The sequence below is a fragment of the Anguilla rostrata genome, chromosome 2 (genome assembly GCF_018555375.3).
Source record: "Anguilla rostrata isolate EN2019 chromosome 2, ASM1855537v3, whole genome shotgun sequence".
NCBI lineage: Eukaryota > Metazoa > Chordata > Actinopteri > Anguilliformes > Anguillidae > Anguilla > Anguilla rostrata.
Window position 1 is genome coordinate 52,055,069 of NC_057934.1, and position 22,270 is coordinate 52,077,338.

Consider the following 22,270-nt stretch of genomic DNA (forward strand, 5'->3'; position numbering starts at 1 on the left):
ATGTTTCCAGATCAAATTTTGTTCACTGTTGAACTAGAATGCCTGCGTGTAATCTCCGAGATTCTGCGTGTCAAATTTTGCTTTACTTAGGCCTAACTTTTATCCAAAAAATGTGGGATTCTCATCTGCATCTACAGTTGCAGTTTGATCTGAATTAGGTTAGAGTTTGAAATACTTATTCATGGAATGTTACAGACCTACACTGAATGTACAGGCAAGAAGAAGGAAGCTCTATAACACATGCTCAGCTGCAAGCGGTACAGAGATCATGTGACTATCAACTGTATGTCTCCAAACACACAAAGCAAGTGTGTTCAGAGCATGAAGTACTGACTGTCCACTGCCTCATTCATTCTTTATGGTAATAGGGATTTTGTCCCTCACAGTGCAGCGCTTTTTAAATCCTGTAATATTTAATTGCATTCACAGATCTCAACCATTCATCCGTCCTAGGATTCTTTTGAAAAAACCTTTACCCTCTGACCCAAATACACTGTAAAACTTTCAGTGTTAAATCAACTCTTACAGAGTACATAATGATCCCTATTGGTACAATTGAATGAACACTGGACATTTTACTGTGTATCAGTAAAGGCATTGTTATAACAGTAGTGGCTCTGTACATATAGGGTATGAGAGACATTAAATAATTGCAGACTGGCTTACACTTAGAACATGGCACTCAGTGACAGGAATTGTGAGAACATAACAGGATTACATTTCAGATAAACATACTTCTGACAGAGGCTTCTGAAATTACTTTCAGAAGCCGTGTCAAGCAAGGACATAGCTAAGAAACTGTACAGCAAACAATGACTCGGTCGGTTGACGGTCAAAAGCGTAAAACTAATTATAAAACTTTGTTTTATTATTCTTTTAATGTGGTGTCTCAGATGTAGACTAATTTAATTCAAACATGGCGATAGATTCTGCGATTACGTGACAAAATGGGAAATGAAGAAAAAATCTATTCCAGGAGTCTCGGTTTACTGTTTTCCCGCTGTTGAATAAAGGGGTTAAATCTAACCGTCTGGCTTCTTAAGGGAAAACGGTCACAGTCACACACACTGAGTGCCATGGTTACCTCGAATAACCTCCTAAACAACCGAGACCTTAGTGTAAGCAAGCATACCAAGGCACGTATCAGGTGTGGTATCTATGGGGGCTGAAAGACGCTGCCGAAATGCAAAAAACGTACTACGTTCTGACTTTATTAACCCAGGATAATTATCAGCATGTGTAGCGCAGCAAAACATGTCATGCCGTTTTGAAAAGATGATTAAAGTCTTAACAGAGCTCGCTATGGGATTTTAAGAAAAGATTTAGTTAATGGGCTTTAGCTAGCCGTCAGTGAAATCGCACAGCCTTCTGATAGGCTACTTATTTTATAAATTGGTAGTGATGACGGCGTCAGAACACGAGTACGGAGAAACATGTTATAGCCTATCTACGTTATACATGAGATGCATGACTGAATTAATGACAATGTAGCCTACGTTGTAGCTTGTGGAGTCGTTCCGGTTAGTCTATAGGTAGCACACAATCACAGAAATGCCAGAATATTAATTCGCTGTGACAGAACAACTTGAACTCATAGACCATCTCGCCATTTTATACCGTTCATTTCCAAATAGTTATAAATGGGCCTGCACAGTCAAGTCTACCCACTGCAGTCACACATAGACTATGCAACACGTGTAAGAATAAGTGGTTTTTGCCATAATGAAAGCGAAGATTTGGCTAGTGACCCATAGCCTTGTCATTTATATAGCAGTAATCAATGCGGTCTGAATAATAGCTCGCTGTAATAACTTGAGCATTTTTTCATTTCAGAATTCCACCCAGCACCCACCCTACACGAAGGCGAAAATATTTCGAGTATGTTTACATGTAGACACATTAGCACATTAGCTCAGTTAATCAAGTATAATGATAAAACCCACAGCTTCTAAAGAGAAAACGTACGGAGTCAAATGCACATTTAAACTAATAGATCATGTACAAACTATCTAAAAGTGAAATGATTGACAATTCAATGAATTCCATAAGATGGGCTACTGTTCTTAATTCGGATCGTTGTAGTAAAAGTGTAGAGTACAGTGAAAATTGTTACACTAGCAGTCTTACCCAGAAACGGGCTCCACAAAAGTGCTCCATTCCGCTTCGCCTCGGTGCTTCACCTCTCCCTAGTAGGCAACTACGAGTTAGTATCGCGTTCTTTCGCCCTTCAGTATACAAAGAACACAGCCTACGTACAGAACCAGTGATGTAGCCTAGTAGAAATTCTCTCTAAAAGCAGAGTTCTACTCCGCTTCCACTCCGCCTCCAGTGTCTCTGCCGTGTTACGTTACAGATTTATCTCCCCTTGTTACAGAGTAGATCGTTGTAGCATTTGGAGGTTGTCATGACCATGAGTCCGCCCATTGCTTCTCTCCCCATTTGGCCCGCCCTGTGCGGAAGTAAATTGCCGGCAAACACCAATCGTAGGTTAAATATAGAGTTCTAAAATACTCAACGAAGATAAAAGAGTATTGTTATCGAAATACCAGCGCTCTTGTCAGTCGAAAGTGTATTTGTTCGATAATTTTGAGATAAATGTAACGATTTGTCTGTCGGTAGGCTACAAAACACCAGTAGGCTAGTTAAACGCAAATAACGCGCTGTCCAAACAGTGAATTATGAAACTGCAACTCAATATTTAAAGCATGCAGACATGTAAGCGGTTTAGTTGTTGTTCGACCAAACATTAGAATAGGCAAGACGCGTGATGTAACCAACTTTAACCGTGGTAGCGCTGTTGGTAGGCTACCAGACTGGGTGGTTCCAGCATCTCAGAAACAACTACCCTCCTGGGCACTACAGTCTCTGGAGTTTACAGTGAAGGTTACGATAAACAAAAGCATCCACTGAGCGGAAGTTCTGTGGGCGAAAACAATTGGTTAATGAGAGAAGTCAGAAAAGAAAGGACAGGCTCATTCAAGCTAACAGAAATACAGCGAATGTTCAAATAAGAGCTGTTCACAACAGTGCAGACGGGCATCTCTGAACGCATAACACATCGCAACTTGAGGCAGACTGGCTACAGCATCAGACGACCACACTGTGTTCCTCTCTAGTCAGTTAAGAAAAGGAATATGATGCTAGTGGGCACGTAATCACCAAAACTTGACGAACGAAGGTTGGAAAAATCTCTCTGATAAATCTCTGCTGCAACATGCAGATGATGTGGTCAGAATTTGGCATAAACAGCATTAATCCATGGATCTATCCTGCCTTGACTGTGCAGGCTGGTGGTGATGGCGGTATAATGATGTGTAGAATGTTTTCTCCACACACATTAGGCCCCTTAATACCAATTTATCATCATTTGAATGCCACAACATACCTAAGCATTGTTGCTGACCATGTGCACCACTTTATGGCTAGTCCACCCTTTTACAAATTGATACTTCCGGCAGGATAATGTGCCATGCCACAAAGCAAGCACACATCTGAAGCTGGTCCCATGAACATGACAGTGATTTCTGTTCACTCTAATGGCCTGCAGTTTCCCCAAATCTCCATCCAATAGAGCACCTTTGGTGGAATGGGAGGTTTGCGGCATTAATGTGTGGTTGAAAAATCTGTGTGAAGTGTGTAATGTTATCGAGTCAGCAAGGACCAAATCATGACAGAATGTTTCCAGAACCTTGTTGAATCCATGCTATGAAGAATTAAGGCTGTTGGTGGCAAAAGGGGATCATACCGAGTACTAGATAGGTGTACATAAGAAAGGGGCCACTGAATGTACATGAATCTATGCATTTTTTATCTTGTGGCTGTACATGTATTTAAATGTATGTACATTTAGTATGTGATATGTAAAAACAATATATTCTTACAACCTGTACAAGTATTCTCTATAGTATTTTCTGTGTTATATCACCAGCATAAGTCACATAATTTACTTTACAAGCATGGGTGTTTCTACTTTATGGGGTTGGGTTTTTCTTAGCGTGAGCATTCGTATCAACTCAGATGACAGCCTATAGTCTGGTATGGTCAAGGGAATGCTGTGCTAAAGCATTATTCCCCAATCAGATGAGTCAATTAGAAATCCTTTTCCCAGCATTGTAACTGAAAATGGCCCTCAGGTGGAAGCAATCCGTACGCAGTCAATGATTGTTTTTTTAAATTATTTATTTATTTATTTTTACAAATTACATTTTTGTTTGTGGTCGTGGTTAATAAAGAAGTTTGACAGAGAATAGAGAATATTTATAATCTCAGCTGATTCACATTCAGTGGTGATCTGTGGGAGGGTAGACTAACAACCAAATAATTTTTATCAAAATATCTGTGATGCAATGTTTGTGAAAAATATTAGACTTTCAAACATTTTATTCATTCAGTAATTCTAATTCTAAATTTTATGTTGATGTAGTTACAGTAACTCAGCTCAATGACAAATATATGCACTATATGTAGCTGTTTGAACTGCATTGGGTATCTACAGGTATTATGACCTTTTTAACAGCTCATGGTGCTGAGGTCAAATGCCTTTGGTGAGCAGTATGGTATTGCTCCAAGGATACCCTCAAGTAGCAAGAAACATTGGCTCCATGGGTTACATGCAGGATTCTCTGGGGATTTATGGACCTCACATCCGGTGTTAACTTTGTTTAATCCACCGTCAGAGCTTATTGTTCTCCATTGGTGCTAACCAGGACATCACTCATCTTTCTTAATCTGAAAATTGGACTAGATATGATGCTTTAGAATTTACAGCAGCTTTAATGTGCCCTTTAGTTTAGCTGCTAGAAAGAAAATGCATAAATATGTTCATCGTTCAAATAAAGGAAGACTGAGAGTCAAATTCCTCACTGTCCCATTTGTGTGCACAGACCTGGGTTTCTGTTAAGAAGTTTGGATGTTTTAGATAGATATCCTCTCCTTCTGTGCTGATGTGCACATAGCCAGACAGCCACCACATCAGCAGGAGGCTCTAAGACTAGAGCGAGCCCAATTGAAAACCCAAGTTGGCAGCCCACAGTAATTCTGTAATTTCTGGAATTAATCAGTGATGTAGTAAATTAATAAAAATTGCTCCTAATTTCTGGGCGGCACGGTGCAGTGGGTAGCTCAGTCGCCTTATAGTAAGAAGGTCGTGGGTTTGAATCTCGGCTTGGGGCCTTTCTGTGTGGAGTTTGCATGTTCTCCCTGTATCCGTGTGGGTTTCCTCCAGGTACTCCGGTTTCCTCCCACAGTCCAAAGAGATAGGTCAATTGGAGACTCTAAATTGCCCATAGGTGTTTGAGTGAATTGTGTGTGTGCCCTGTGACAGATTGGCGGCCTGTCCGGGGTGTATTCCTGCCTCTCGCCGAATGCACGCTGGGATAGGCTCCAGCACCCCCGCAATTCTGCTCAGGATAAGCAGGTATAGATAATAGATGGATGTTCCTAATTTCTGTGGCTCTACATCGTTTCAGATTATTTCAGAATTAAGAAATAATTTAGGGCATTTTATTTTCCTGATAATTGTGGCTTGAAAACCATTGTGTGTGAAAGAAAATAACAGCACACATTTTCGCCCACATTATAATGTGATTATAATGTGGTTTTATATTGTATTTGTGGATATCATGCCAAGATATCAAATGGATGATTGCAGATTGATCCTGACTGTACATACAGTATGTGCATTATAAAAGTTTTGTGCACTATTGACTGAATGCATTGAGTAGAAAAAACCAATGTTGAAATGTACTCATGTTATTGAATCCCATTTGGCAATATAAATTTTGGCTTACAGATTGTGCATGACAGAAGTTCATACTCATTCCTGATGACCAACTGTGTATGCAGATTTGTTGCTGCCAATCTCTTTTAAACAACACTACAAATAAACAACACAGAGCATTTGAATATTATACAAGTTATTCAGAACTCATATTCATAGTTAATGTGTTCCTAATGATTTATTTGGAGAACAAAAAATAGCTAGAATCCAGCCTATAACCTTTGAGGTACTGGCACAGTGGTTTTGCCTTCTGCACTGGTTGGTGCTTCAGTGTAAGAATTGTTTGAGGATTTGAATTAGCAGCAAATAAAATATATTTATAAAATGATTTATTTATCATCTTTGGATGCAATAACCATGTCAGCAAGAAGGGTTTAATATAAGTTTTTATTTAAGAAAATGCTGAATATTCAATTACTTGTGGTGACCATGTCTTTTATTCAATCATATATCTATGGTATGGCTTAGTCCTTGTGGACATCAAGTTTGAGAAAGACTGAAGCTATAATATAGATGAGTTCATTTGTATATTTAGTCACAGATGCTACAAATTAATTTACTTTTACTTATAAAAATGTCCCTTCTTTGAGTTTAGAGCTGAGAACAACAATGGTATGTACCAAATCTCCTAACAATGGGACTTGGCATATGTGAGATTTTTTTTTTTGTTTTTTTTTTGTGGGGGGGGGTTCAAAATGAAAAATGCTAGAATATTATGGCAGAGGTTATGGATCTATAAGAATACTCTCAGTATCTGAGTGGTGAAACAACGCAAGTAGTCTTACTTGATGCTGCTGGAACATGATTAATTTAATGATGTCTTGGTTATCTGACTCCAAAATAATGTTTTAACCTTTTCTCTGTGCTAAGAGGTGTAAATAGAAGGAGACTGCAAATGATCTGCCAGTAGTGTGGTTCTATATGGATCGCTATCTAACAATTCCACTTTTCCCTTACATACCCAAGGATCAAAGAAAACCCCTAAGGCATCAAATAAAGACGCAATCACAAAACAAAACGGAAACATTATTTATCTTGCTTGTCCAATCTCCGTACGCCTTTCAAACCGGGTTAACCTTTATAGTACAGTTGGGTGCTGACTCATTGCATTACCCATGTTTGGTTTTGAATGGTGTTCCAAGACTGTAGCACACCAACTTAAGGTTTACATAATGCTGATCCAATAGAATGTTTAGAAACTGCTTTTGCACTGTCTCTTTATCAAACCCCGCTGACTCCCTGTCAGCACAGTAAACATCTGTTTTCCTTTGGAGGTCTGACAAGGGGCACATTTCTATAAACCACCCTTCAGGCTCTTCAGGAAAATTTGTTCTTCATGAGGAGAAGGCCTCAAAACTGATCTCAAATCTCTAAACTGTTGGCCAAACAAGCTGACCTTTCAAAGTTCATATATTAATTTGGTTGTTATAGTGCCACCATGTGTCCAAATTGTGGCTTATTCATTTGACTTGCCATTTTCAGCAGTTGCTACTAGCCTGCAATGTCTTATGAGTTTCTGTGGTACCATTTACAAATTATAGCAGTTTTGTTAAGACAAAATAAATAAATAACTAAATAAATACGTATTATAATAACACCTAGGTTCCAGCTGCTTTGCTGTTTGGATCTCTAACAATTAGTCAGTAAATACAACCAATGCAAATCACTTTGCACCGTAGTAAGAGGACAATTATCTACAACAAATTATTTAGAAAGTAAAAACAGTGAAGTAAATGTGGTAAATTTTCACAGTGACACAGTAACCACGCAATTTATGAATCAATGTGCAAGGCTTAATTGAAAGAACTGTGACTTGTGAAAGGAGTTGTTGGACAACTATGCTTAGACACCTGTGGATGAATGAAAAATGAAAAGTGTGTTCAAACAACTGTTGGCCACCAGATGGGGTGCCTCACATGTGAATAATGCCTTCCCAGAACGTTATTGTTGAGTGTGTGCCCCATTATTAAAGTTGCCTTCCCCTGTAATGTACGCACACATATACACACACTCACATAGGAAATCCTGTTTCCCACCCTTTCCTTTGCCACGTTTATCCCGGGTTTTTTTTTCCACTTTTTTTTCAGTTTTGGAATTGCTTTAATACAATGAGTGAAACTTGGCACACTTTCTACATCAACAGAAAAATTGAACAGCAAAAACCTTTTTGTTTCCAGCTTTTAAAAGAAACAAAGATTACAAAAAGGCACCTTTAACTTTTCATTTGTTAATTAAAAAAAAAAAAACATTTAAAAATAATTATTAAATACTTTTGAGAACAAAAACTCATTGAAAACTGTTGACACATTTTGTTTTTGATTAATTAGACTAATCATTCAGTTCATAGCAAAAACATATAATTAGTAGTTGTATGCAGATATTTATAAAGGTATTTATTTGGGCTGATGATTAAATCTAGAGATAGACAAGCATACACACATACATACATGCAAATACACATACATTATAACTCAGAGAAACACATAGGCATGGATGCAATCATTTTTCCTTAACCATTACAAATAAATGAAAGTGTTTCTCGTATTTTTAAATGTAATAATGAATACGTTCTTTAATGTCATCATTTACTCGTTATTTGAAAGAAGGTAGGCTATCCTTCAAAGGTATTGTTTTGCCATGGGTATTGTCAAAATCTAAACAATACACATTCATAGTCATAAAACAATATTGCTTGGCGTTTGCATCTCAAATGTGTACTTCCTCATATGTCCATTTTGCCTGTGTATCTAAATATCCTGCAATTAACCATTTTGATCAGACTAGTTTGACCAGTGTTGTTATTGGCAGATGTAGCTAAATGTCCAATGGGGTTAATTGTTGATTGTAGGCCTGGTGCAATTCTGATGACTAAATCAGCAGGAAAAAGGAGGAAAATGAAAAATAACCCAAGTGTGGAGCTTTATTTTGTGGACATGAGAAATTGTATCTGAATTCTCTGTGTTTACATAAGGTCAAAAGATACCGAAGTTAATGTTTTTATGGGCAGAGAGTCTGTGGGCATTGTGGTTATTTCTGTAGGAAACCCTTGCTGCTGTATAGGTATGGGGCATGCCGCCCCGCCAAGCCGTAACTTCACGGATTGCATATCTGCCATCTCAATGTGTGCCTTCACCTTCCACATCATATATATATATATATATATACTGTAACACACGAGTTTTTTTTCATATGCAGTACGATAGACACCTTCTCTTATTGGAATGCAAATCAAATAATGAAATAATAGGGTAGATCTTCTGTTATAAACCTGTCAAAATATGCATCTCGGGTTTGTGCCAAGTTTTGGGAAAAAATTCAATTTTGCAATATATATCATAGTAATCGTAGAACAAAGCATTATGTAGGTTACACAAGGTTTTATACAGAAATATATATTTAAAAAACGGAATAACACTTTAGTTATTGGTCGTTGACTGGAGGTTTTTTTTTCCGCTGGCAAAAAAAAAAAAACCTCACTGTGATCTACTAACCTAACATAGAATATACATCTATAATATCTATAACCTTACACAGAAAATCCCAAAACTGCAGAACTCAGAATGGAAATCATGTAACGTGGCAAGAACGTGTGAAAGTTTTTCGGGTGATCAAGCTGTTTTCATTCATCACAGCAAGCTATCTTATGTCGGCGTAAATAGGCTACTGGACGTTGCTGCGTTCCAACCATTTCTTCTTTCCCTTCCACACAAGTAGGAGCGCTCAAATCCTGTAGATGGAAATGACGTAAGGGTGAAAAGCAGCACAACTTTTTAAACAGTTCTCACAGGCAACACAGAGCGGGGGAGAACTACTGTAACGGGTCCGTGCATTGGGATGCGATGCTCTTAACGATATATGTCTGTAGGCCAACTGTACAACGGATTTTAGATTCTTTTTGGCATTTCTGCGACCAATGTGGATAATGTGTAAAGAGTCTGATGTTATAATTTTAAACTTAATAGACATATCCGTCTAGTGTGTGGAAAAATGTGGCACGTTGACATGCGTGGTAGCTAGCTGTAACTGGCTAGCTCATAAAACTCACAGATTTTACCCAAGAGTTGCAAAGGGACACGTTGCAAGAATACAGCCCACGAGGACTTGAGAAGAAGGCAGTATTTTACAAAACGGTGTTCTTCACTCTTTTGAAGGCAATTTGAAAGAGGGTGCACCGTGCCAATATTTCTGTCATGGTTTGTGGTTTGAAACTACTGCGCTTGAGACTCCTGCGTCAGTCTCTCATTGCTCTAATGGATGCTATTTTAGCCGACTTTAAAGTTATTTCCAGTTGGGTATCCATAACCTGCTTAAAATACTAGATAAACGTGTCCTCTGTTCATCTTACTTAAACTGGAAAGAGCAAGTCAACAACTTTACGCGGAGAGGACACTGAGTGAACTGGATTGTCAGGCTAGTTAAGAAAATAGTGTTGCCTACACTTAGTGTGTGTGTGTGTGTGTGTTTTTAAAACGTATTTAGTAAACTCTTCGGACAACTTTGAAATGCAAAAAGAGAACCGTCTCAGAGAATTACGGGCACACTGATTACTTAACAAAGAGGAAAAGGACTAGAAGGAACATTACTAATAAAAAATGATTTCGGAGGAACGAAGCTCGCATATATCCAAGCAAGCTCTGACATTTCCAGTGGGCTTACTGATCAATTCGCCAAAAAGACGGCTCGCAAATCTGGGAAGAAAGCCAAGCAATGGGTCTCTCCAGTAAGTATTTTCTTAATACACCTGTTCTTTACGAGTGTACGCCGCTGTAGTTAAATGCTACTAAATTAGTGAACGTGCGGCTTTGTCGCATATTTGAAATAGCAAAACATTGAAGTTGCAAGCTGTGTCATCTAACGTAACTTAAACAGTTTAACATAAACAAATACGTCCAGTTCATTGTACATTAGGTTTTATTTATTTATTCGCGTTATTTGTTATTTATTTATTTGTTATTTGTTCTCCCCTGACTCGTGCTGTTTCCCACTTGGTTACAGTGCTGGTGTCTGATGTTTAAAAGATGGGAGGTGATCATGCCTCAGATAAACCATGATTTACTAATATGAACGTATTTTAGTTAATTCAAATTAGATAAGATCTCATTGGCTAATTGGTTTAAGTTAAAGTGTCTATACGGGTACGAAAAGGTTTTGATTTAGCTGGCCTAAAAAAAAAAAACAGCTTTGTGGGACCCACAGCTTTGCTGACTTGCACTTGGGTGATGATGAAGACGGAGCATCCTGCCCTCAGGGCATAGGCCTACTTTATGTTCTTGAGAGGCAGTGTGCTTCTTACCAACAAAACTGGAGTAAGCTGTGGTTCTGGGAAACATTCATACTCAGGCTCTCATGGCTTAAGTCAAGTGCTAGTTTGGAAGCCTTGTGGGCATGTCTATGTCGTGATAATAGAGCAGGCTCTATGATACATCATTTCTTGTCCAGCCATTCAAAGTTTGTAATTGAATTGACTTTAATGCCAAGAGGCATGCTATTCTCGTCACCTTAAAACATGAAAAAATAGATAAAATATAAAGTGTTTTACTAAAGACATCAATATTGGGTAGTTCTACAAGCACAATAGGCCTGCTGTCTGTAATATTGAGTTCAACAAAGTCTCTTTATAAAAAAAGAGTGCTTGCTGGATCTTTAATCCTACTGGACTTTGTGGCTGTGTAGATTAGCATCACCCGTGGTTTTCCCAACAGATTTTTCACCTTGGGTTTATGAGAGTAATCTGCTCAGCTATGTTTTTGTATGTGAGCAGGATTGAGAAAATGTCTTTACTTGTGTTTGTGACCATGTGTTTGCTTCGCTAAGTGCATCATTGTGTCCAGGAACTGTGTCGGGTGAATTCTCTGGTCTTTCTTTTAATCAGTTCTATCCAAAGACATCTGACTGGCTATGCACCAAGGGCATGGATTTGCCCCCATGAGAATAGCCAAGAGAATATTCAGATGCACACCTAAACCTTGGTTTATGGGTTTGGTTTTACCTGTCACAGCTTACTCCACTGGTGTAGGAGGGCAGTGTATGAATCTCATTCATACATTTTGTGGGTTTGGTGTCTGATTATTTCATTTGACGTCAGATTTATACTGTGGGAATATTCTCAGGCTATATGCACACTGAGAAATCAGTCATTTCTGTTTCCTTTTGGGATCCAAAGTGAGTCACAAAGCCCACCTCAGTTGTTTGGAGATATGACCTTCTTCCTGCATGTCCCCCAGTGTTCTGTGTCATGTCTCTTTTATAAGGCTGTTCATCTTCTCCAGACTGACTCTCTGCACTGATTGAAGTAAATGACGTGTCTTATCTGTGAGCCAGGCTTCAGTTACACACCTGTTGGTGCCTTCCCACACCAAGACAATTTAGTCTCAGTCATACTTTCTGATGGTGAAAACAAAGGCAATATACTGTTTTCACCTGCGTGGAACTTTCACAGGCAACACATACTTGTTTTTCAAATAGCGTATTCTTTAATTAGTTGTCCTAAATTATCTAAAATTGTTTAAGTAAGTCAAGCTCAGTGTACTGAATGCATTTGTGGATTTGATAGGACCATTTGATTGACAAAGTTCTAACTGAGCACATTATTGGAATGCTCAATGACAGTCTGCTCTTTGTTTCATTAGAATAGAAGACTGCCAGGTACCTGAGAGTGTGTGCCTCTACATCTAATCTCTTAGAAATTTGCGTTCTACTTTTCAAAGGGGTCATATTAAGAAGGAGCAACAATTGATTAACAGGTTCAGTGGTGTGGGAAAGACTTGAAATGGAAGTCTTGGACTCCAGGTGGAATTTCTGGAAGTGATGGCCTTGTGTCTCTTAAGAGACGCTGTTTGGGCATTTTAGAATATATGCATGTCATTTTCTAGCTGTGCTGATAATGTTCTACACCCCTTCTACAGGTCTACCTCCTCCACTACTACCACCAGGTCATCAGAGAGTGTGGGGGTCAGGCAGCCTGCGAAGAACAAAATCCGTCGACACAACAACCGCCTTTCCACCGTCTTCAACCGAAGCCCACTTCTACGTGACAGCCGGCAGGACCAGGACCACATGTCTGATGCAGGGGATGTGTCGGCTTCAGATGACCCTTCTGAGCTGTCTAATCAAATATCTGCCCCAGGGATCCTGAAGATTTTTGGCAATGACATCTGCCAAGGAGCTAACTACAAGAGCGTTCTTGCCACCACACGCTCTAGCGCCAAGGAGCTAGTCAAAGAGGCTTTGGAGAGGTGAGAAGTCACAGCTGCAAGGATTGGTGTGTGCTTGTGGGCACCTCTGTGTTGATGTGTCTGGTCTGTTCAAGTGCAATGTAGAAGGACATTTTATGAGGTTTATCATCTTTTTTCATTTCGCCATATTCTCTAGCATTGAGAATAAAATATTCCTTGTTATTTTCAAACATTACACTGTTTCCCTCAATGTCTTTCCTTAAGAAGGTTGAGACTAATTGGTTGAGCACAAAATGTAGGCTATACTGTGTCACTGGTAGAGGGATAAAATATTATTGTCTGGAAGGAAATATTTTGTTTTGAAATCTTCTAAATGTAAGTTATTCATTGTAGGCGTTAGAAAGCAGCCATTGCCTTTCCAGCCAGCAGAATCTCCTCTGGTTGTGTAAAATATCTGCATGTTATATTTCTCACTTGCATGTCAGACAAGGAAATTCCTCACTAACCAAATTCCTAGCTAACACTAACAATTTCACAGATTGAATTTATGTTTTTTCTTTTTCATAAGCACTTAGAAATTCAACATATTTTAATTTTACACAACATAACTGAAAGTATGAAAAATGTTGAAAAAAATATGTAGGTTTTTGTATTTCTGCACATTTTAAGACTAATAAGTTTTTCTTAAAGTAATAGTTGCGCAGCCTGAATGTCTGCAGGTTTTTTGCTATCAGTGTATACACCAAGTCATTACTAGACTGTAAAACCTCATACCTTATTTTATATTCAAGATCTTCAATTGAGATAATTGCCTGATTATATTTTCCCGAACAAACACGTTATACTGGATGAAAAATATAAAATTCAATTACTCCTTTAACAGTAACATGATTAGCACCATAAGATGTTTACAAATAACCCTGTTTTAGAGTTAAGTAGTCTTGCCTGTGTAGATTCACTTTACATGACATTATGATTGTTCCCTATTCTTTGTCATATATTTTTGGTTGGGTGAAAATGATCCTCTTAACTGTGTAAAAATTCCCTTTGTTGGTGGCTAGGTACTGTCTCGACAAGGCTGAAGCTGGTGCTTATGTGCTTTGTGATGTGATTGGTCGCATTGGGGAGGACCACCAGTGGACAATGGAATGTTTCCGAGTTGTGGGCGACAATGAGAAGCCTCTCATTCTGCAGTCACTATGGAAACCCAAGGAAGGCTTTGCCCGGCGATTTGAGATCCAGAAGCGAGCTAGCGTGGAAGAGAAGAGTGCGAAGGAGCAGGACACGGTCACTGCAGGTATTGCAGCCAGGCAGTGACCCAATGTGCCATAGAACCATTTCAGCATGATCTCCATGGTGTAACATACACATAAACATATGTTTCTCTTGTTTTCAATGAGACAGTGACAGAGAATGCAAGTAAATATTAATATATTATCTTTTCAGTATTCTTGGGTTAGTAACCCCGGAATTATGCCGGCAGCATTACTGCAGCCCATGTAAGGCAGGTACAATATTTTTGTCAGAAGAATTGATATTGAGATAGCTATTATATCAAATTAATGGAGGAAAGATTTCATATATTTGAACATGGGCAGAGGTAATTTTGAACAAAGTCAGGGCGAAAAGCATTTTTTAAAAAGCATTGGTCTCTTCTGATTGGTCTTTGCTTGAAAAAGGGCCCCCAGTAGCTCCCCTCGTTTTACCAACAGCTCCCCTGAGCAGGCCTTTCTTGCTGGGCCCTGGGAGCCAAACATGCCAGCCGCTGGCTTGTTTTTCTTTCCATCAATTTGCTTCCTGCACATTGGACACTGCGCGCTCCTGTTGACTTTGGCCTTTTCCTATTGTGAATCTCTTCACCAGCGAAACTCCACAAGGGAGTTGCCCCAGTGCAGCAAAACTGTGCTGTCTTTGGCAGAACAATACAAATAACCGCCCATTTCCACTGCAGATAACAGCTGGGCGTGAAGCTGTGGTTTCCCAAACATTCCATGATGGTTAATGGTGTGAAACTTTATGAAAGACACTGATTGTCTGTTTTGATATCACAAACAAATTATTTAAATGAACACTCATTACATATTATTGCTACTGATCTGTCTTCTAGTTGTATGAGAATGTACAAAAGGGCTCTTTGATTAATCTGGAAAAATATATGACAGCTCTTTGAACTGGGAAAATTCACAAAAAGTGCTACAGAAACATGAAACTAAATTGAACATTCTCGGTATTGTAATGACATTAAACTGATGAACCCTTATCTTGATATTTTGTTTCTCACCTTTAGGATACAAGGAAATGCATCAGAAAATGATGGCAAGCAACACCTGGTGTTTTGCCCTATTTCAGTCTTTTTCAGTCTGTGCCCTGTGCCTCTTATTTCCCAGGCATCAATGCCCAGGCACGCAAGCTGCAGAAGGGCCGCTCGCGAGTGACCTCGGTGTTCATCGAGGGCAGCGGAGAGGCGGACGGCACCCTGGATCTGTGGAGGAGCCTGAGTGAAATGGACCTCTCTGTCAAGGCCAAGGAAGGCCAGCGGGGCCACAAGGCCCTACCACAGGAGGACCAGGAGGCTGAAGCTGACAAAGAGACCCACTGTCTGGGCCATGAAAAAGAGGAGACGGAGAGCAGCGACGACAACGCCACACAGTACTCCATTCACCCGCCCTTCGACTTCCCCTACTTCCTGCTGCTGCAGGGCTACAGTTACAGACAGGTAGGACAGGCCCCTCTCTATAGCTCTCTCTTTTTCCCTCTGTGGTATTCTCCCTGGTTGGTGTGCTTGTGCTGGTTAGAACTGCCAGCCAGAAATGTGTGGTATAAAGATCTTATCACAGATCCTTCCTCTAAAGCTGGCTGCTCCTGAAATTTGAAATGGGGAAGGGTTCGTTTCAAAGAGCTATTCAGTGTTTATGTCCACACAATCACTTGGAATGCAGGATAATGCAAGATGTTTTTTTGTTCCAAATATCAGCGTGAATGGCGAGTGAATGGTGTGTGTGCCCTGGGTTAGATTGGCGGCCTATCCAGGGTGTATTCCTGCCTCTCGCCCAATGCACGCTGGGATAGGCTTCAGCACCCCGACTACCGGATAAGCGGGTATAGATAATGGATGGGTGGATGGACATCATGCCATTGGTGCCTGGTTTGGAAAGCAGCCACATTGTGCACACTCACACACAGGGTAAAAATAGCCTTTCACAGCCGTAATTAACGGCTTAGTATTTACAAGGAACAAACAGTCAGAGCCTATATGAAACATCTGACAATGATATACGTACTTGGCAGGATTGTTTTGTTTATTTGCTGAACAGGTTACCCTACAGGGTTGGAGTCCTGATCTATGTGGTCACTTCTGGCACTACGATCTTTACTTCACTCTAGTGTGTTTTTCTGCACCTCTGCACCTTGGACTGATGCACTTGTTGTACGTCGCTCTGGATAAGAGCATCTGCTAAATGCCTGTAATGTAATGTAATGATATGTTGACAGAACCCTCTCTTTGCACAGGTCATGGATCTTTTAGTTAGATACCTGGTAGAATAGTAACACTAGCACTTCAGGACCAGAGCTGAGGAACAGCAATGTTCAGTAGTTTCTTTTTTCTAGGTTTGATTGTCAGTAGACTATGAAGCAGCATATCATAGCTTCCCCAATGATACCCCAGTGGTGTTTATGTCAGCTAAGATGTCGCAAAGATTAATTGGCTTTGAATCAATTATTTCCCTCACATTTTAGGACGATTATTGCTTGTCAAGAATCAAAGTGGCAATGTAGGCCTACTCCCAATATCGCCTGTGTTCAACTACATCGTCCTATCACCCAGCCCTTTTGGTATCCCAGCAATCTAAGCTCAGTTAAACCCTGCTATCATGTGTAACACTGTGCACCATTTGAATCATTATGACTAGGGCTTTTCACGGACAAATGTCTGGAGCCCCCTACACTATGTTAAGTACAGTAATCTGGTAGGGGAGGGGTAGGCTAAGTGATTTTCAAGGTTATATTCCAATGCCAGCCACACCCTCTACCCTATGTGGAATGTGGTTACTTGATTACTTTATAAGTATAGCTTTAACCAAGTGAAATACTTTACAGACCGGAATTCTGCCAAGTACTATTGTTCTACACGCATGAATAATTGTCAGTCCCTTCTGAAATTCAATATTGTGCTATTTAAAAAAACATTTTATGGTTTAATAATATGCTGAATGCATGGAGGGTCTGTCTCCATGCATTCAGCAAAATTCTTTTAACGGATACCAGTGTTTAGTTGACAAACTAAGCAAAAACATGTGGCAACCACAAATTTGGCATTTTGGGTAAATTTTGTTGAAGCTGAATATGTTAAACTCTCCCAACTTTGTGTAGTGTTGGACTCACCACTGTATGAACACTGAATGAACTACTTTACTTCCATTTTGCATGGTGTATTGTTATATCCAGAGTAAAGAGAGGCAGAATTCCTTGAGTGGTATTACTTTAAATTAGAACTGTGTAGTCAGAAACTTTAATGATTTTTGTCTGTATAACAACACATAGAGAGAACCAAAAAGAGCTAATTCTGCTAAATATTTGCTGCTGTAAGGGCTTCCTGCCAATGAAGACTTCTACAAGTCAGCATTTTCAGTGACTATAAAGGTTTCATAAGGCTATTCCAATGGTGGGTATGTGCTGATGTGCATCTGCATAGTCTTAAAAGGTGTGGGGAGGAAATCTGCAACTGTTATGGCACTAAAATTTTACTCCGAAGGTACTATTGGAGGTCTAGTGAAAATGGCCAGATGATTTTGAAATGAAGATAACGTTCTCTCACTCTGCCTGTTTTTGCTTCCCCTGACAGAAGCACAGAGGAACAGTGCCACACTCTAGACCCCTGTTCAGTGCTCTGCACTCTTTCCCCTTCACCCCCTGCTGTACCTGTTATTCTCTTTCACTTCACTTTGCCACAGACGCTGAATCAGTTAGTTGTGAGTTACTTCTTCTGTGTGGCTGGAGTTGTGAAGATACTTTACAACATGGATGCCTTGCTTTATATTTATGCACTGTAATGGGATTTTTTTCTTTTATGGTTGTTCCTGGAACTAATTGGATCTTATTGGTCCTCTGGTGATTTACTCAGTATTAATCACAGTTCTAACACTTGACACTTAAAAAGCACATGGAAGAAACACAGCATTCTAGAAAATGCCAGGCGTAAACATTGTTGGTCAGGGGGAACAGCTAGCCAGCTGTGGTCTAGGCAATAGCGAGAGTGTTGAAACAGTGCTGGTGTGGCAGATTAGCATGGCTGCTGAGTGATCCCTCCTGGAGAGCAGCAGACAGGTATGTGAGGCGCAGGTGATCCTCATGTCTGGGGAAGGCCTGTCTGTCATTCAGGTGCCGTCCACAGCTCCTGTCATCCCCACTCAATAGCAGCAGCTTTACCCTGGCATGGGAGAAGCTCTCTTTTGCCCTGATTGTGTTTTTCCCTATCGTGGCCTTGAAGCTAGCAGCTTGCCACTGAAGCGGAATGACAAATGATAAGTGTAAAAGCTAAAAATATTTTAAAAACAAACAATATCTTGTTCCTGTCCTTGAAGCTGAGTCCCATACATGTAAACGGTAGGCTGGTTTATATAAATATTTTCGAATTTCTGGAAACATTTCTGCAGTAGTTTTTGTCATCAAAAGTAGCAATAAAGCTTGGACTACCTCCTTACATGTGTGCACAGCTCTCCTTAGCTCTGATCTGAAGGTATGCAGTCCTGAGTCCAGCCTTACAGGGAGCAGCTGTGCTATACACATGTTTTTATGAAAGTATGTTCCAAAAACAATCCACATTCCAGCTCATGGTACAGATTAGTTTTCTGGATATCCCAGCTTCTGCACACATACAGTACTTAAAGCAAGATGTTGTTAGTTGTTTTCTGGCTTGCAGCAAATTTATTTGCATAGATTGTACCTGTGGTCAGGCCAAACCCACGTTACAGCAGCAGTACACTGGGCTCCACTGTGCATTCTGCTGCTGTGTATTCTGCAGAGAATGCAGAACAGAGAGGATTGTTGCACAATTCAAATGGAATGGATTTATTCATGCCAGTGACACAATAGATGCAGGAAAGCAGGGGATCACCTCCTAGAGATATGGCATCTTTTTGCCACAGATTGTCCACCTCTATGTACTGGCAGGATACCAGCTGAACTGAACATGTTTTGATTTTCGAGTTTTTCAAGTTTGTTAGGGTTCTCTTTTTTCAGGACCAGCATTTCCTGATTGCAGTACATAGGAAGGACAATGAGTTCATTTCCAAGAAACTAACACAGAACAAAACATGGGCTGAAATCAAAAAGCAGTTGTGTTTCATTGGATTGGATTGGGTATAGGCTATGTAAAATTGTTCAAATACGTCTCCACCCTGGAAACTTTGTCCTTTTCTTTGTCCATTCCTTAAACATTTGGGTCATTACAATTTAAGGTTGTTATTCAGCACTGTGGGTTTCGGTTTGTGTGGTTACTGTAGCAATTTCAGTTTAATTCTAGCCCACACAATTCAGGGCCTTGTTTGAAACCTTTGTAGAACTCATTGTAGGGTCATGTCTAAACTGTGGTTACAGTGGGGTGAAAACTTTCAATGAATTTTTTAATGGGTTGGTACTTTTTAATTGAAAGTTCTTTTCTTCCTAGATTTCCCTAACAATTGGTTGTAAATATAACAAAACCTGTTGTCTTATCTGTAGTCAAATGAAGCATATGCACATCAGGTTGTAAGAAGTATACTACTCCTGCACTAAGTGCTGAGTTTTACAAAATAAAAAAATGTTAACGACATTTCCACATGAGTTCAGATAATGGCTATACTGGTTACAGAGGAGTGCAGTGTGCAACCTAGCAACCACAGATATTTGTGTTTCTTTATGTATGATGTTTTAACTCCTTTTTATATCAGTGGAATGCCCACACTATCTTGTAAATCAGTCAGAGACAGGGCTGTCAAAAAATGTAGCATTTTCCTGTTTGATTGTTTTTTTGCTCATACTAACTGTTACTAAGTTGATAGAACACACACCTCAGGTATAACATGAAAATTTCAAGATTTAAGATCAGGTTTCCTTTAGCTTTAGGTAATTTCAATTTTAATATGCTGTCTACGGCATATTGCTTTTTTTTCTGTGAGCAAATTGTTCTTTTCTAGCTAATTAAATTTGTGAAGTTCTCTTGCTTGTAGAAGGTTGCAGAATACTCCCAGAATTGCTAAGATCAACTGTGGAAATGTAAGCCTACATCTCTGAAAACTTAATCATGTTGCAGCTCTATTTCTAACTACAGGAATGGTCAGTACTGGATTTGCTCTGTGAAACTTGCTCCACACATCCTAGTGCCTGATGTGTTGTATATGAGCCCTGCAGTTGTAACAGAATCATGTGAATTGTTATCACATAATCATTTGCAGTGGCTCGTGTGACTAATGACAAAATGGTTGGGACTTCTTTAACTTACTGTAATGACTGGCTTTCCAGGCCTGGTGAATGATGAACACTCTTGGTATTGTCAATGCTTAGCCTATCTTGTTATCAGGAGCCTGCCTCTCTCAGCCTTTCCTGTGTTGTCAACTGAACCCGGTTAAGTGACAGCACAGACAGTGTCTCGGTGCCTTCCTATGGTTCTCACCATAAAGCTAAAGAATAGGAGATCATCAGATAGCTTGAAGCTCTCTGTCGGCATCTACTTTTCAGGCCACTGTGCTCATGTATGTGAGAACCTTAATCCCCAAATGACCGTTCACTGAATATCGATTTCAGGCTGTGCATTAGCGTATGTACAACATATGTTAGCTCATATTAGCAGATGTTGTTTTCCTGGAGAAACAATATTAAAGAACGATTCAACATTGTGCACTAGCTTTCATTTTTTGAATCGCAAAGAAATGACCATGCAGAAAATGTACTTTCTGCGCAACTGGGTTTGGTCAGAAAAGACTTGCCTTAACAGAGAATTTGGTAATAATAAACCCCTCTGACTGGGTCGACCAATCACTGTTCGTAAACCTCACTGAATGAACGGAACCATTCAATGCAGCTGTGATCAGGATCAGGTCACTAATACTTTTGGTCATGTAATCTCACAATGAAAATGATAAAAATGCATTTGGAAATGATGGAATAGATTTTTTTGTTCTAAATTGGAGTTTCCTGAGTGTGATTACCATGAACACACCCTTTTATTGTGTTTCCACTTGTTGGATTTGGTCCACTTTTCTAACATTTCTCCCCCACCATTCAGGATTTCGTGATCTACCTGATGAGCGGGATGACCACCATCTTTGGTCGATGCAGCGAGCACTCCACAGGGGAGGACGTGGAGAGACTGAAAGTGGACATACTGCTCTCTGCACCGGACGTCCTGCCCCAGCACTGCTGTGTGCGTCGCCTGGAGGCCCCTGCTCAGGCAGAAGGGAAGAGGACCGTCACCCTGCTCAAGCCCCTCCATGGGGCCTCCGTCACGTGTAATGGTGCCCCTCTGAAGGACGAGGCCGAGCTCCGCCCGGGTGATCTGATCGGGCTGGGCGACCACTACCTCTTCATGTTCAAAGACCCCACTGCACCCGTCACCTGCCAAATGCCGCCCTGGCTGACCTGGTCGTCCCCACAACCAGCGGACCCCATCTGTAAAATGTGTGGGTCCTCCTCCCCGGAGACCAAGGTTCAGCCCCGGGTACGACAGATGGCTGTGCCCTGCCTGAAGGACTCTGAAGGCCGCGATCTTGTCCTTCTGTACAAGCTTGAACATGAGGATCGCATCCTCAGTGAGATTATTACCATGGCCGATCCCCATGGAGACGACCACAAACTGACCCCAGCTCTCCTGATATGTTTGTGCATCCATCACTCAGCCACATCTTTCCAGATGTCAGACTTCCGTCGACTCCTGCTCCGGGTTGCCAGTCAGGTACAAATGACCATGTGGGTAAGTAATTAATCCCATTACCCTTCTTCCTCCTGCTTCAGTCTAGTGTAAATAACCATATGGCTGTGTGTGGTCTATCATAAATTTTCTGATGAGCATAATATAAACACGTTTTTTTCCTCTTTTAGAATTTTTATGTTTAAAAGTTCGTTCCTTTGCCATTACACAGGAAAAGACCAAGGAACTCGCTGCAATCCAACCGGAAATGTGAGAGCATTTACTTCCTGCATGTTTTATGTTTCTCAGAACTGTATAAAGAGAGGATGCTGATTAACCCACAGAATTACCTTAAAAGTACATTTCGGATCATCATTCAGAATTCACATTAATAGGTAGTGGCTGAAAACATGGAAACACCAATATGAAGTC

General features: G+C 40.2%; 2 protein-coding genes across 7 annotated transcripts in view; one reads left to right on the forward strand and one right to left on the reverse strand.

Annotated features, from left to right (window-relative positions):
* abcc3 (ATP-binding cassette, sub-family C (CFTR/MRP), member 3) overlaps positions 1-2,404 on the reverse strand; it is a 63,719-nt gene extending 61,315 nt beyond the window's left edge. For 2 of the 5 annotated variants that reach the window (XM_064322990.1, XM_064322989.1), the window contains exon 1: positions 2,128-2,403. In XM_064322990.1, coding sequence (XP_064179060.1) covers positions 2,128-2,157 — 30 coding nt within the window. In that variant the 5' untranslated portion in view covers positions 2,158-2,403. Of the gene's footprint in view, positions 1-2,127 lie in introns of all 5 variants that reach the window. The other 3 variants (XM_064322986.1, XM_064322987.1, XM_064322988.1) reach the window with 3 other exon arrangements.
* Positions 2,405-9,478: 7,074 nt separating this feature from the next.
* Positions 9,479-22,270, forward strand: part of radil2b (Ras association and DIL domains 2b) — a 33,066-nt gene continuing 20,274 nt past the window's right edge. Inside the window, exons 1-6 of one of the 2 annotated variants that reach the window (XM_064323001.1) lie at positions 9,479-10,499; positions 12,685-13,014; positions 14,016-14,251; positions 15,342-15,670; positions 21,218-21,901; positions 22,071-22,108. In XM_064323001.1, coding sequence (XP_064179071.1) covers positions 10,372-10,499; positions 12,685-13,014; positions 14,016-14,251; positions 15,342-15,670; positions 21,218-21,901; positions 22,071-22,108 — 1,745 coding nt within the window. In that variant the 5' untranslated portion in view covers positions 9,479-10,371. The remainder of the gene's footprint in view (positions 10,500-12,684; positions 13,015-14,015; positions 14,252-15,341; positions 15,671-21,217; positions 21,902-22,070; positions 22,109-22,270) is intronic. The other variant, XM_064323000.1, reaches the window with a different exon arrangement.